This window comes from Suncus etruscus, chromosome 4 (assembly GCF_024139225.1).
Source record: "Suncus etruscus isolate mSunEtr1 chromosome 4, mSunEtr1.pri.cur, whole genome shotgun sequence".
Classification (NCBI taxonomy): domain Eukaryota; kingdom Metazoa; phylum Chordata; class Mammalia; order Eulipotyphla; family Soricidae; genus Suncus; species Suncus etruscus.
This window is the reverse complement of record NC_064851.1, coordinates 2460711-2475375: the sequence shown is the minus strand read 5'-3', so window position 1 is coordinate 2475375 and position 14665 is coordinate 2460711. Positions and strand designations below refer to the sequence as shown.

The 14665-nt window shown below is 55.3% G+C and overlaps 1 protein-coding gene across 1 annotated transcript in view; it reads right to left on the bottom strand.

The window, feature by feature from the left end:
* Positions 1-9856, bottom strand: part of EFCAB6 (EF-hand calcium binding domain 6) — an 86297-nt gene extending 76441 nt beyond the window's left edge. Inside the window, 4 exon segments of the mRNA XM_049771521.1 lie at positions 5562-5628; positions 7612-7700; positions 9457-9668; positions 9832-9856. Coding sequence (XP_049627478.1) covers positions 5562-5628; positions 7612-7700; positions 9457-9668; positions 9832-9856 — 393 coding nt within the window.
* Positions 9857-14665: the final 4809 nt, after the last annotated feature.

The window sequence follows — 14665 nt, the reverse complement described above, 5'->3', positions numbered from 1 at the left end:
CCCCACAATGACATGACATCCCCATAACTAACGTGTGCTCCTCTATGTGAATTTCCCAGAAGGAAATCCTCCTCAAAGCCCAAAACCCCAGCACAAACCCCAGACACAGCTCTGCAGGGCCCTTCCTGGAGGAGAAGCCTCTTCCGGCCAGAGCAGAAGGGGGTTCAGAGGAACCCCAAATTCTCAGAGCCCCTCAGTGAGTCTGTCAAATCAGCTCCTATTGGCATCCTGTGGCCCCATCACCCGGAACTTCCTCTCCTCATCTCCATGGCCAGAAGGAGACCAAAAAGAGGGTCCCCGCGCCGTGGACTGAGCCCCGAGGGGGGTGCCCGGCTGGCAGAAGGGACGGGCGGGAGCCACTGCTGCCTGTCTAGCACCTCGCTGGCACGGTGAGACCGCTCAGCTCAGCCCGCCGACGATTCCGCCATCAACACGTCAGCGCGCGCTTGCCTTATTATTCCACTTTGGGCGAGTTCGTATAAAATCTTTAATTAAAGTTTTTTTCTTTGAAATTGTCATTATCCACCCAGAAGAAAGAGAGGGGGGCGGGGGCGCCACACAGCTGTGCGGAAAGGCAGCTCTATTCGGGGCTAAATGAACTGGAACGAGGTAGCCTGACGGTTGTGTGCTGGTTCTGGCTCCGCGCTCTCAATGGCACCATCTCACTTGTCACTTTCTATCGGTCCCATCTGTCTCCCCTCTGCGAGGACCGGCTCCCCACCGCGAGCATTTCCTATTTACCAGCTGGTAGCAGGAGCCAACCAGATAGGAAAAAATTAGACTACATTCAGCACCTCGTAAACACAAACTTTCAATTTGGGGACATGTGGGAGAGCCCCCTGCCATCCCTCACTTCTAACAAAGGCTTGGCCTGGGAGCCCTGGGCTGGTGGAAGTGGGCGGGGGGCTCCTCGCCTTCCCACTAAGCCAAGAACCAGGCATCATAGAAGCCTGCCCCTACCACAGATGGAGCTCGCTGACACCCCAAGAAATCTGAGATCTACGGGCAACCAGAAAGCGAGCACTAAGCCTTCGTTTCCTGCCTCAGCGTGCCGTCCCACTGCCAGGTGAGACTTTTTCCCCTTTTTCGCCACCATTTCCCTTTTGCGCCTTAGACACTTGGATTAAGAAACTCTTGAGACGGTTGGTTTGGGCCCAGCTCTGAAAGGGCCAGAGCTGGAAGACGGAAGGAACGCTTCCACCCTGCTATGGCGCAGCAAACCGAGTGGGCAGTTCCGAGGACTGGTCCATGCATAGCGCCGCCCTGCTGGGCACCCCACCCACCCCAAATGTGGCCCCTTCAGCACACAGATGCTACCCACTCCGGGGCTGGGGCTTACCCAAATTTGGGATCCCTCCAGCTCTGATATAGAGACACAATGAACCCAGATTCTGCAGAGATCACCCCCCAAATACATCTACACCCTCCCCCATCAGTGGGCACCGAACCTACCACATGTCCTTCCCCACACACACACACACCGTGGGGCATCCTCCCCACCCAGTCCAGCCCAGGTGCTATCCCAGGACCCTCTCCTCTTGGCCCTCCTACACACACACACACACACACACACACACACACACACACACACACACACACACACGAAATTCTGGCTGCCAGAGAGTCTCTGACCTCACTCTGGCCTCACTGACATAGATGAAGGGGCAGCCAGGACCCAAGGCCATGTGGCAGGACTCACAGACACTGACAGGGACTCTGACTGCTACTGACAGACACTGAGAATCACACTTAGACTATTCAGACACTGATACTGACAGTGACAGCCGCCAGTATTGACGCCGACACTGACAGATACTCGGACTAGCCACACACTGAGACGGACACAGACACTGATACTGACTGTGACAGATGTCAATATTGACACTGACACAGACATATGCTGACAGAAACACTAATGCTGACATCTGACACTGACACTGACATTGACACAGACACTAATCCAGAGACGGACACAGACACTGACACGGACAAGACTTTGACAGGACACTGAGATTGGCACTGATCCTGGCAGCCGCTGATACAGTACTTTGACAGGAGACTGACCTTAGCACTGAAGCCGGGGCCACCCCGAGTCAAGATGGGTCTGACAGTGGCAGGGGAGGTAAAAGCTATGGAATGTCCCCAACTGCTGTTCAAAATACGTGTGGGCAACGTGCTCGGGGTGGAGGGCCAGAGGTGCCCACATGGCAACAGGAAATGCAGTTCCAGGCAGACCCTGTGGTGGAGGAGGGGGGTCCTGCCGGATCTCAGGACTGGCTGGCAGGCGGCACAGGGCAGGAAACGGGGAAGCCAGCGCTTGGCCCTGCCTGCATGGCCTGTGAAGAGTGGGTGTTCTTCCTCAGGGGGAGGGTTCATGGGGCAGAAGTGCGGGGCAGGCACTGGTCACGGCTGGCTCAGGGGACAGAGGCCAGTATGTGCCCTGAAAGACGAGGGTGATGCAGAGTTGCAGGCATCAGCTGCCACCCCACAGTGCTCGACACTTTGCTCACCCAGAACCTTCTTCAGATGCCTGGTCCCTGAGTCACTCCATAACCCAGGAGAGCCTGGTCTGTGAGGGATGCTCTCCCACACTGTACCCTTTGAACTGTCACCCCAGTCCAGTTGCAGGAGTTACTGGACAAAAACAGAAAGAGGGGGCCAGAGCAATAGCACAGCGATAAAGCGTTTGCCTTGCTCGAGGCCAACCCAGGACGAACCGTGTTTCGATTCCCAGCATCCCATATGATCCCCTGAGCCTGCCAGGAGTAATTTCTGAGTGCAGATCCAGGAGTAATCTCTGAGCACCCTCAAAAATACCACACCAAAAAACTCAAAAAGATTCGGCTAGTGTGCCAGGAGGCCTTCGTGACTCGCGGCATGGCGGGCCATGGTCAAGCCCGTGCAGACTTTTCCCTCAACAGCGATGACACAAAGGACCCACTCCTCCCTCTCCATGGAGTGCACAGATTAATCACTGCCCCAGCTTCTGAGCGACAGGCCTTTCTGCAGGAAGAAAGGGGCCTCGAGACAATCTGTCCTCAAGGCTCAGCAATGTCGGTTGTCTTCAGGGAGAGAAGTCAAGTTCATATACCTGTTACGCCCACCCGAGGGCAGACGGGAAGCAACCAGAGCTGACCCCAGGCTGTGGTAAGGGTTCCAGTACACCCAGGGGGTCTCCCACTGCCCATCCAGCCCAGGGAGGCTGCCCAGAGGAGTTGTCTCCTGTGCTCTGGCTCACTCCTGTAATGAATCCTCTCTTGGGGAAACAAGGCTTTTATTCCTGAAGCTGCTCGAGACCAGGAAGGCGGCCTAGTGTCCTCTCGTCTGTACCACACCCGTCACTGTCCTTCTTCCCACATAGACCTGGGGCCGTCCCGGGATGCAGTTCACACCACGAGGAAGGAAGCACCACCAAGTGGCAGCTATGTGCAGGGGCAGCGCTGATTCCCCACAGGGAATAATAGCACATTTGCTGTCCTGCCCCCCCCACGGGTACCCCAGAATGGAGGCAAGCCTGTGCACAGCCCGTCAGGCTTCGGGCCGGCTGCATCTGACCCCACACAAGTCTCACGTCCTGGGAGTTAGAAGGGGGGTGCTCCAGAGGCACTGCCGGGACACAGCAGATGCCCCAGGAAGCACCATGTTAGATTGGACCCATGGACCCATGTGCTTGTATGTACATGCATGAAGATGTGTACATGTGCATGTGGGCATGCCTATGTGTCTGCATACATGTGTGCGTGTGTGTGTGTGACTGCATGCGCCCACATATAAGAGGACAGGTGAGGGACATGGGGCTCTCAGCTTCCTGGCTGGAGCCCCGGGAGGAAGCTCAGTCCAGCTTTGGGGAGACCCTCCTCCCTGCCCCCATAGCAGACGCTCCAGGCCGAGCCAGTTAGGCAGAGTCCGCGAAGAGGCGAAGACTCTGGTGTCCAAGCTGGAAAGGCGGGGCAGGGACGGGATTTCTGCTGACGGGACATGAGAAAAAAAAGTGCAGCTGATATGGAGGGCCCCAGAAATAGCCCTGTCCGAGACAGCACCCTGGGTCCCACCCACTGCCAAAAGAGGGGCTCCCTGGGAGGGACTTCCAGAGGGCAGGGAACCAGGGCGGCTTTCGTGGCAGAAGTCTGAAACTGCACTGTCCTCCCCACCATGTCCCTGCTCATACATATTGTTCAAACCCAGTTAAACATAGTCACGTCAGGCCCGGAGAGATAGCACAGCGGCATTTGCCTTGCAAACAGCTGATCCAGGACCAAAGGTGGTTGGTTCAAATCCTGGTGTCCCATATGGTCCCCCGTGCCTGCCAGGAGCTATTTCTGAGCAGACAGCCAGGAGTAACCCCTGAGCACCACCGGGTGTGGCCCAAAAACAAAAAACAAACAAACAAAAAATAGTCACGTCAAAGATGTACAAGGAGTAAATACCTGGATTTCTGACGGGCCAAGAGCAAAGGGCTCGGCTGCAGAAGCAGTGAAGAGGGTGTGACCATGTAGACGGGGACCTCAAACTACGGCCTGCTCAGGCTGGCGGATGTTTTTGCCGCCTGTGCTGCCTGTCCTGTTTAGCCCCCAGCTCATCCTGGCCTGCGCACCTGTGGGATGTGCTCCGCCCTCTCTGACCCCCCTCCTCCTCTCTGTCTCTCTGATTCCTCCTGTCAGGCTTGGATAGGGGTCCTCAAACTATGGCTTGTCCAGGGGCCACTATTGTTCATAATTTGTTTATTTTTTTAAACTATGGTCCAGTCCCCCAATGGTCTGAGAAACAGTGAACTGATTCCCTGTTTAAAAAGTTTGAGGACCTCTGATGTAGACAGAGGTGAGATGCATTTTCAGAAACACAAGATGTGAGAGACAGACAGAGAGGTGTGGGGGGGAGAGCACATTAGAATGAGCCTGGGGTCCAGAGAAGCGCCCCTGAGAACTTGGACAAACACTTGAGGATTTCTGGCTGGTCCAGACTTAACTGTATAAAAATTTCAGCACAGTTCACAAAGGAAAGCAAATGTCAGATTTGTTGACTTGAGTACATAGGAATGGCTGTCCAGGGACTGAGCTTTGCATGAAGGCGTGGAGCTTCAGGGCAGAGTGAGAGCACTGTGGGGAGGGTGTCTGCCTTGCTCGCAGTTGACCTGGGTTCGATCCCCGGCATTTCATAGAGTCCCTCGGGCCCTGCAAGGAAAGAGCCCTGAGCACAGAACTGGGAGTAAGCCCTGAGCTTATGAAGTGTGACCTTAAACCTTCTAAAAACAATACGGCTTTTGCCACAATGTATGGCCACCGAGTGCGCCAGGCCTCACAGGGGTGCCTGAGAGCTGGGCCCTCGATCTTTCTATGCCAGCACAGCCAAGGCTAGCATCCTGGCTCTGGGGGCGCTGCTCACCAGGAAACCATCACCAGGTGGGCAGAGACCCACAAAGCAACTGGCTGGCTCACCTCCGAGCCCAGACCGCAGTGTCCACCGAGAGACACACCCTGCCAGGCGACGGATGTCAGCACCCCAGGCCCAGGCTGTGTGTGGGGTGTGGAGGGGTACAGGGGGTGTTAGAGCGTCTCCCTTACCTTTTCCCCTACTTGACTCTCCAGTTGCTTTAAAGTTCGACAGTCCTTTGCCTTGGTCCCATCGCCGCTGGAGAAGGAAAGTGAAAGCCTGGCATGAGTGAACCTCGAGGGACCAGCATCCGCCCTAGGGTTCAACGTCGGGGGTTCAGCGTCAGCTCCTCCCCCAGCGGGCAGTGCTTGGCCAGTGGCTCAGCCGCTCCTGGCTTGACTTTTGGGTGCATGGACTGAATTAGACCCACACTCGTTCCTGCGGGCACTGCGCAGAGAGCTGGAGTGCTCCTAGTACGGCTTCCTCGCTTCCTGTGTTGCCCTGTGTTGCCCTGACCCGCAACTGCCTTCCAGCCCTTTGCTCCTGGCCTTCGCCCAGCCAGAGTTCAAGGTGTCTGGAAGCAGCTCAGCTTGGGGCCCGTGTCTGGCCCTGTCCTGGCTCTGTGCCCCGGAATGCAGAGCTCAGGCCAAGGACATCTAGAGGAATGACTGACGTGTCGGTAATCAGTGCTTGTTTTCTGTGAGATATTTGGGCATGTTTAGCATAGGTCCTTTGGTGTTTTTTTCTCAATAAATAAATTCTTTAACTGAATCACTGAGAGATACATAGTTACAAAGTTGTTTATGATTGAGTTTCAGTTGTAGTGTCCAGCACCCTCTCTCCCTCCCTCTCTCCCTCTTTCCCTCCCTCTGTCTCTCTCTCCTCCTCCTCCTCATTCTCCCTCCAACACCTTCCACTAATTCTCTCTCTCCCTCCTTCCCGTCGTCCCTCTCTCTCTCCTCTCCCTCTCTCCTCTCTCTCTCTTCTCTCTCTCTCTCTCTCTCTCTCTCTCTCTCTCTCTCTCTCTCTCTCTCTCTCTCTCTCTCTCTCCCTCTGTCCCTACCTCCCCATCCCTTTCTCTTTGTGACAAGCTTCCTCCCCTGGACTGGTCCCCCCAGCCCCATTTGGATTTTTTTGGATGTCCATTCAATACCCTTCCAGAGCTGGTTGAGATACAACCTATGTCTTCAGTGATTGTCTGTCTGGGGCACACTCACCCGTACTTTTGAGAACAGTGTCCTCCTGGAGCAAATGCCCAAAGGGAGGCGGTGCAGAGAACAGAACAAGAGGCTCCCCTGCCCACCCCTGCCCATGACCACATACACACACTCAGGGTCTAAGTTCTGTCACTGCCACGCACTCTAAGGACAGTTTGTAGTGGCTGCTGAGAAAATGGTGCTTGTTCTTGCAGGGTCTGTAATCGGGGTGTCATTTTTTCACAGAAACAGGATTTTCTATCCTGACTCATACACTCACATCACAGATGTTCCATCTCATAGATACATTCAAGTACATACGCTGGCTCTTGCCGGAGAAGCAGCAGGCAGGCCCACACTCACGCTAACACGAGGAGACCCATGAGGAGCATGCCCTGAGATCTCTTCCTGCAGTTTTCCCTTCCCCGTGCCCCGGCATGATCACGTCCAAACAAAAGGCTTTTCAACTGCGCAGAAACAGAGATGGTTCCATACAACGGTCTAACTTCCTTGGTTTAACTTCAAAACACAAATCCAGGAGCTGGAGAGATACAGCGGTAGTTTGCCTTGCATGCAACCAACCCGGAAGGGACCTGGTTCTATTCTCGGCATCCCATATGGTACCCCAGGCTGCTAGGGGCAATTTCTGAGTGCAGACCCAGGAGTAACTCCTGAGCACACTGGATGTAGCCCAAAATCCAGTCAATCAATCAATAAATAAAGTTTAAAAAATTCCATCTGCCCCAAGCTGGATTCCCTGGTGTGAGCCTGACCCGTCTAGTTTTCATCTGAGCGTCTCTGTGTTTACTCAGTCTTTCTCTCCTCCTGAAGCACAGCTCAGAGAGACACTGGAATGTTCTCGAAACCCATTTTCAAATGGGGGCTGATTGCAGCACCCAGTCTGGTAACACACACACACACACACACACACACACACACACACACACACACACATACACACACACACATCCTGCAGCTGCCATTAACGCAGGTGATGGGGACAGACTTGGGGTGCCGAGTCTATCCCTGACTGCCACACACTCACCTTTTGAGGACATTTTTATTGAGGTCGAGTCCACCAAACCTGGACAGGAATTCAGGGTATGAAACAGTCTTGGAGTTGATGCGGGGAAGCTACATGCAAAGAAAAGAACTAGGGGTTAGAAAGAGCTGGGATTTCGGGGACTGAGATCCAGGTTGCCCGGGGGTCCCTTAACAAGAGAAGTCTTTCCTGAGAAAGGGCCTAGATCAGGATGTCTGAGAGGACCCCTGTCCTCAGCAAACTGTGCACCAGCGGCAGGAATGCAGAAGACCCATCTGTGCTCAGACAAAAGTCAGAGAGGCAGGGCCCGATGTGGCACAGTCAGGAGGTGCTGGCCTTGCATGTGGCTGATCTGGGTTCGATCCGGCGTCTCAGAGGACTCCACCATAACAGTCAGGAGTGGTCTTTCACACTCAAATTCATGCTCACACATACACTCATGCACTCACACACACCCTCATATACGTACACACACATAACAGGTGATCACAGGAGACACTGCTGAGTTTACTGTTTGTCACAGATGAGTCTGGGTGATGTGTACTTGGGGAATTGTGACTTGTAACCTTACAGGGAGGCCCACACCTGGCAGTGCTCAGGGGTTACTCCTGGCTGTGCTCAGGAATCACTGTGCTCAGGGGATCTTAAGGGATGCTGAGGATCACCAGGTTGGCTGTGGACAAGGGCAGTGCTCTCCCCCTAGTCCTATTTCTTTTTCATTTGAGGCTACTTCCCGGAATGCCCAGAACACCAACTGGTGCTGGGGCCAGAGCCCAGCCTTCTTGTCTGCAAACATGCTCCCTGCCCATCTCCCTAACCCTTGCGTCCCCTTAGCAAATTCTGAAATGACATCGAAGTGGAAGTCCAACACTTTCCCTGAGGTGCTGGGAGACCCTCGTGGGCCAGAGGATGTGGAGCCTCGGGCAGGCCGGGATTGCTCCCGCTGTTGGATCCCAGCCCGGTCCCCAGAGTTCAGAGCCATGATGAGAATAATTTCCCCACCAAAGCACCATAGAAGTAAAATCCAAATAAATCTAAGTATATAACATGCGTAGATATATTTTATTAAGTTTCATGAAAACAGTCCAGTGTGCTACACAGACAGCCACACCCCCTGGTTCTGCCTACTCCCATATGATATTTACAGACCCTCACATTTCTTCTTGTTACTCAGATCTGTATGGGGCATGGGAGATAGCTAAGGGGCCAGGGTGGGGCCAGAGAGATAGCCCAGCGGCAAGGCGTTTGCCTTGCACACCGCCACCACACCACAGATAGTGATTCAAATCCCGGCATCCCATAGGGTCCCCTGTGCCTGCCAGGAGCGATTTCTGAGTGCAAAGCCAGGAGTAACCCCTGAGCACCATCAGGTGTGACCCAAAGCAAACAAGCAAAAGAGGCCAGGGGCATGCGTGGTATGCATAGGCTCTAGGTCTAGCTCTGACTCCGGCTGCCACCTGTGTGAGCCTAGAAGGTTGCCCTAAGTGATGAAGGCAGACACAAGGACGCTACAGTGACCCTGGACAGTGCCAGCAGGCCGGGCCACTGCAGGAGCCCTGACAGGGCCATCAGGCCAGGAGGGGGAGATGGTGCCAGGTTCCAGGGATTTCTGTAGAGCTGGAATTACAAGGAGGGAGCCCCTCTCGGGCAGGAACAGTGAAGACCACAGACTTCATGGCACACCCAGCACCCACATCCACGCATCCACACACGTGTACATATGTGTAGACCCATAACACCTGGCACGTTTTCTTCCTCCATTCTTCACAGGCCAGTTCATGCACTAACACTCGGCTGTTTGCCCACAGAGACTCGTGCCCCGAATCCCTGGCCCCCACATGCGCCTACCTGCGCCAGCACGTCCTGGCACTGCTCCCTGGTGAGCGGCAGCAGGAAGGTGCTGATGACCCTCTGCAGCTCAGCCGTGGACACCGTCCCACTCCGGGCCGGGTCGAGCAGCTGGAAGGCCCGGCCCAGTTCGTCTGCCTTGTGTCGGATCTTCTGGAGCAGAATCCGCTTTATGTCCAGGAAGGACAGAGTTGGGTCTGCGATGGTTGTGGCTGTGAGGAGACACAGTGGCTGCTGCACACATCCAGTGTGTATATTTATGCATTGTATGTATGTACACTTGCATGTGTGTGCATGAGGACATTGTGTGGCCTCACATTGCCCACAGAGAGACCCTCTTCTGGTGCCCCTCCTCATCCCTCACAGGACCCCCACAGTCCGGGCTCAGAAGCCCAGCCATGGTGAAGGAGCTGTGACAATTGCTGAAACACAGCCCTAGGCAGGAGGGCAGCCCTAGCCCAGTCCCCCTCTGCTGCTTAGAACACGTCACTTGGGCCGGGTAGGTGGCACTGGAGGTAAGGTGTCTGCCTTGCAAGCGCTAGCCAAGGAAGGACCGCGGTTCGATCCCCCGGCGTCCCATATGGTCCCCCCAAGCCAGGGGCGATTTCTGAGTGCATAGCCAGGAGTAACCCCTGAGCGTCAAACGGGTGTGGCCCAAAAACCAAAAAAAAAAAAAAAAAAAAAAAAAAAGAACACGTCACTTTGGGGCGAGCAACTGAATGAACCCTCCCACCCTGTGGAAAATGGGGCCCACTGCAGACCAGCTTCAGAGCCATCTCCCCCCCCCTCACCAGAAGCAGATCTGAGCATGCCTCGGGGCGCACCATGCTGGGAAAAGCGAGCACGTGCTCCTGTAGGCTGGCATCTCGAGCGAGGGAACCAGAGCGACTGGCCAGGCAGGGCTGCAATTCCTTGCACTAAATCCCTGGACACAAGGGAAAATAGGGGTGTTGCCATCAGACGTGCATGGCTAAGGCAGGGGAGCGGGAGAGAGGGAGTGGCTGAGGGTCAGGTGGCCTGGGGAGCCTCTGAGAGCCCCAGACCTGATTGGGGGGCCAGTTCCAGGGTCAGGTGTGGAGCCCGACCCCCTGCACGGCACTTAGAGTTGGGGTCCACATCACTGACAGAAGTGAGCCCCGGCTACTGCAAGGTGGTGGCAGGGCGAGTGCACAGAGCACAGGTGGGCATCATAGGGAGCAACAAGGCTGAGCCGGACAGCCAGTGCAGAGACGGGGACCAGCTCTGAGAGTCTTCGGGAGGGAAGGTGAGCCTGTGGCAGGACCAACGACTACAGGGCATGTTGGAGCCAGAAAAAGAGAAAAAGCATCTGAGCTGGGGGTGTCAGCGAATGGACACTGGCATAGATGGGACCCTGCACTGCAAGGCCCCTAGGGAGGGAGGAGGGGGTCCAGCACATTCCTGCCACTTTCTGGAACTGAGCCCCCACGCCCACCTGCTCCATGACAGAGCTCACCCTGCTGTCTCCTGGGGCTGCAAAAACTGGTTCCTCCCTCAATCCATCAATCCATCAATCCATATCCTGACAATGACCCTGCAGCTGGGTCTAGCCTTGAGCTTCATGGTACCGCACAGGAGGGAGATAATGGCCCCCAAACACACCAAACACATTGCCTGCTGCAGCTTGATGACAGGAGAGCCAAGAGAACCAATTTGCCCATGATGGCATGGAAAACAATCAGAGTCACAGACAAGCCCTTCCTATCTATAGGGGAGCCCCCATACCCTCGCCTGATGCTTGGGGTTCCCTCAGCCCCCCTGACTTCTTCTTCCTGGTTGCAGGACCACAGATGCTTAGGAGATGCCACAGCCAATGCATATCCAAGGGCCCATTGCGGAGAGTCTGGGACAAGGCCTAATTTGGGGTGCAGAAACCCGGTGATGCCCCACTTAGCCAGATGGAGTCCACCCAGATGGGCCTCGGGTCCCTCTGCTTCACAGTTCCAGGCCAAAGAGTCCCTGGAAGATACCCCAGGGTCCCAGGAGAGGTTGGCTACCACATAGCAGAGCCTGCGGCAAGAATAGCGACTTTGTTGGTCCAGACACTCACAGTTTTATTCCTTGTTTTTCGTTTCAGGGGCTGCACCCCACCATGCTCGGAGACCCCACTAGCAGGTACACAGAACCATATGTGGCGCGAAGGCTCAGGTCTGGGTCAGCTGCTGACTAAGATGCCTTGAGCTGAGTCATTTCTGTCCCAGGAGGAACGAGGCCAGAACCCAGAACCCAGAACTGAGCCAGAGGAGAGTACTGGGGCTGAGGACTTGCCCAGCCTGCAAGGGCCACACTCCCCAGAGTTGCCACAGGGCCCCTTCTGGGGAGCGTCAGCCTGTGCTCCCCAGAGCCACGGTCATTTCTGGGGGTCTTGGGGGCTGTATCCCTTTGACTCGCACACCCACATGGCCAGAAAGCACAGCCCCAGCAAGCATGGTGAGCACCACCACAGGCCCTGAGAGCCTCTGGGAGCATCGCCAAGCCCTGGAAGCACTGTGCGGGCGTCACTACAATCCTTGGGGTGTACTCCGTGAGCACTGCCGTGGCCCTTGAGAGCATTGTGCAAGCCCCACCACAGTCCTTGGGAGCATTCTGTGAGCACCACCAAGTCCTCCGAGCACCGTGTGTACACCAGCACAGTCCTTGGGAGCACCGCAACAGCCCTTCCCAGCATTCTGGGAGGACCAGCACAGACCCTGGAAACACCCTCTGGGCCCCGGGAGCATTACAGAAGGAGCGCCACCACCACCCTAGAAGAACCGTGGGAGCACTACCACAGTCCAGAGAGCATTTTGTGAGCAGCAAGGTTGTCAAGTGGAATTCGTGGAACATGAGGCCAAGTGTGACCAACCCCCTGCCTCCACCCCAGCCGGCTCTGTGGGGCCCAAAAATCAAAACCAAAGAAAGGAACCAGAGTCTTTGAGACAGGCCCAGGCCCAGCAGACGAGGCGGCAACTGCCAGACAGCTGCTCCCACTCCTCAGGGGCATCACCTGCTGGAGGACCCCCCCCCCCCCCACACACACACACGCACGCACACACACACAGACTGGGGTGCTGAACACGCCTATTTATACAGCCATAGAGCCTGGCCGGCCTGGTTTCCGTCTCGACTGACCACTGCTGCTCCCTACAGGAGCGCAGGGGCCCTGCAGCCCATCGTTGAGCTCAGAAGCCCTTGCTGGCTCCCGGGTCCCTCCGCCTTTGCCCGCAATCCTTATGGCCCAGCCGGAGGGCCGCATGTCCCGCGCCTGGTGCCTGCTGGTCACTCACCAGGCCTCAGCAGGGTGGGCTCTGACGCTGTCGGCAGCTCCTGTGTTGCGCTGCTCCATTGTCTTTGCCTTCTAGGAGTTGGAATTCTGCAAGGCAAGAGGCTCTGGGCTGAGAAAGAGCCAAGGGGTCCACCCGATGTCCCGACACCGCATCCCGTGGGTCTCCAGAGCCAGAGGCCCGTGTCCAAACTGCGCCCAAAGACAAATCCTCAGAGACTTCACTCGTGTTAGGTTTGTGGGCTTGAGCCACGTTAGATAATCACGTCATCAGCGGGGTTCTACCCCATGTCTCACACACTCACACATACACACACATACACGCATTCACGCACACATATACACAAATCATACTCACATACACGCATTTGTATTCACTCACACGTACATACAGTTGTGCTCATATACACACACATACTTGCTGCTGCTCCTCCCTATTTTGCACACATCCACTAGAAAGGCCTTTTTTGCTTTCTAAAATTTGAAGCCACACCTGGCAATGCTCAGATCTGATTCTTGGCTCTGTACTCAGAGGTCACTCCAGGTGGGCTCAGGGCCCCATATGTGGATTGAATTGGGTCAGCTGAGTGCTAGGCCAGCGCTCTCCCTGCTATGTTCTTGTTCCAGGGACAATCTCTTTTACCTGCCACTCTCAGGTTACTTTCTTTCAATAAAACTTCAACATTCCCCTGGAGAGCTCAGGGGCTGCAGGAAGCCTGGGCTGAACCTCCCAGCATCACAGGGTCCCTCATGCATAGCTGAGAGCAAACCCCTGAGCACTGACCCAGGATAGCCAGCTGTGTTCCCCCAAAAAACATATTAATCAAAACCCAGCTTTTCCCAACTGCTCATTGAATCCAGACCTAAGTGCTCCTTTGGGAGCCAGAAGTGTTCTGCCCTGGGCAAGGTCAGGAGCCGCCATTTTTCTTTTCTTTTCTTCTTCTTTTTTTTTTCACCACACCCCAAAATGCTTAGGGGTTACTCCTGACTCTCTGCTCAGGAATCACTCCTGTGGGTGCTCAGGCAACCCTATGGAATGCCAAGGATCAAACCTGGGTCTGCTGTGTGCCGTGCCAGACAAGCGCCCTCCCCACTGTGCTATTGCTCCCGCCTGTGGACCATCTTTCTATCTAGCACCTTTGTTACTTTTTGGTTTTGGTTTTAGCTTTGGGGGCACAATTAGCAGTGCTCAGAGGTTCCTCTTGGCTCTGCGCTCAGAAATCGCTCCTGACAGGCTCGGGGGACCATATGGGATGGTGCAGATCAAACCCGGGTCTGTCCCGGGATGGCCACATGCAAGGCAAATGCTCTACTGCTGTGCTATCTCTGCAGCGCATCTATCCAGCACCTTTGTGCTACCTGGAACCATTGAGGCCACTGTTACTCCTGATCTTGGGTCCCTCAGTTATGACATCGGCCCTGCTGGGTCAGGAGGGCCAGCAAACTGTCCCCGAGATCTGGAAGCCGAACAGGGAGGGCTGTGTCAAGTGATCTTTCCTCCCGGTTGCCTGGCTGCCTCTCTGTAGGCTCTCCCAGTAAGGATGGTTCCTAGGCATGTGGGCACCATCACCGCGGTCCCTGGCAGCCGGAGAAATGAGCGAGGTGACCCGCGTGCCAGTGCCTGGCCCAGCCGCTGAAGGCGCATCCATCCCCGACGCCAGCCAGACAGCACGAGGAGGCGGCTTCACCCAGTGATTTGTTTATTTGCCAGATTGGGACTGATGTCCAGTTTTGAACAGATGCTATTTATATCAGAATCACAACAAAAGTGCCATCCATCTGCCTTGGCACCCAGGAAACATAATTCAACACAAGAGGGAGAAAGAAGAAGAAAAAAACCCTTGTGTGCAGCCAAACAGAAATGGTCTCAGTGAGGCTGCTGGAGCCAGGATCTGGGGGAGAAAGCAGCACTCGGCTGCCATGGAAGGG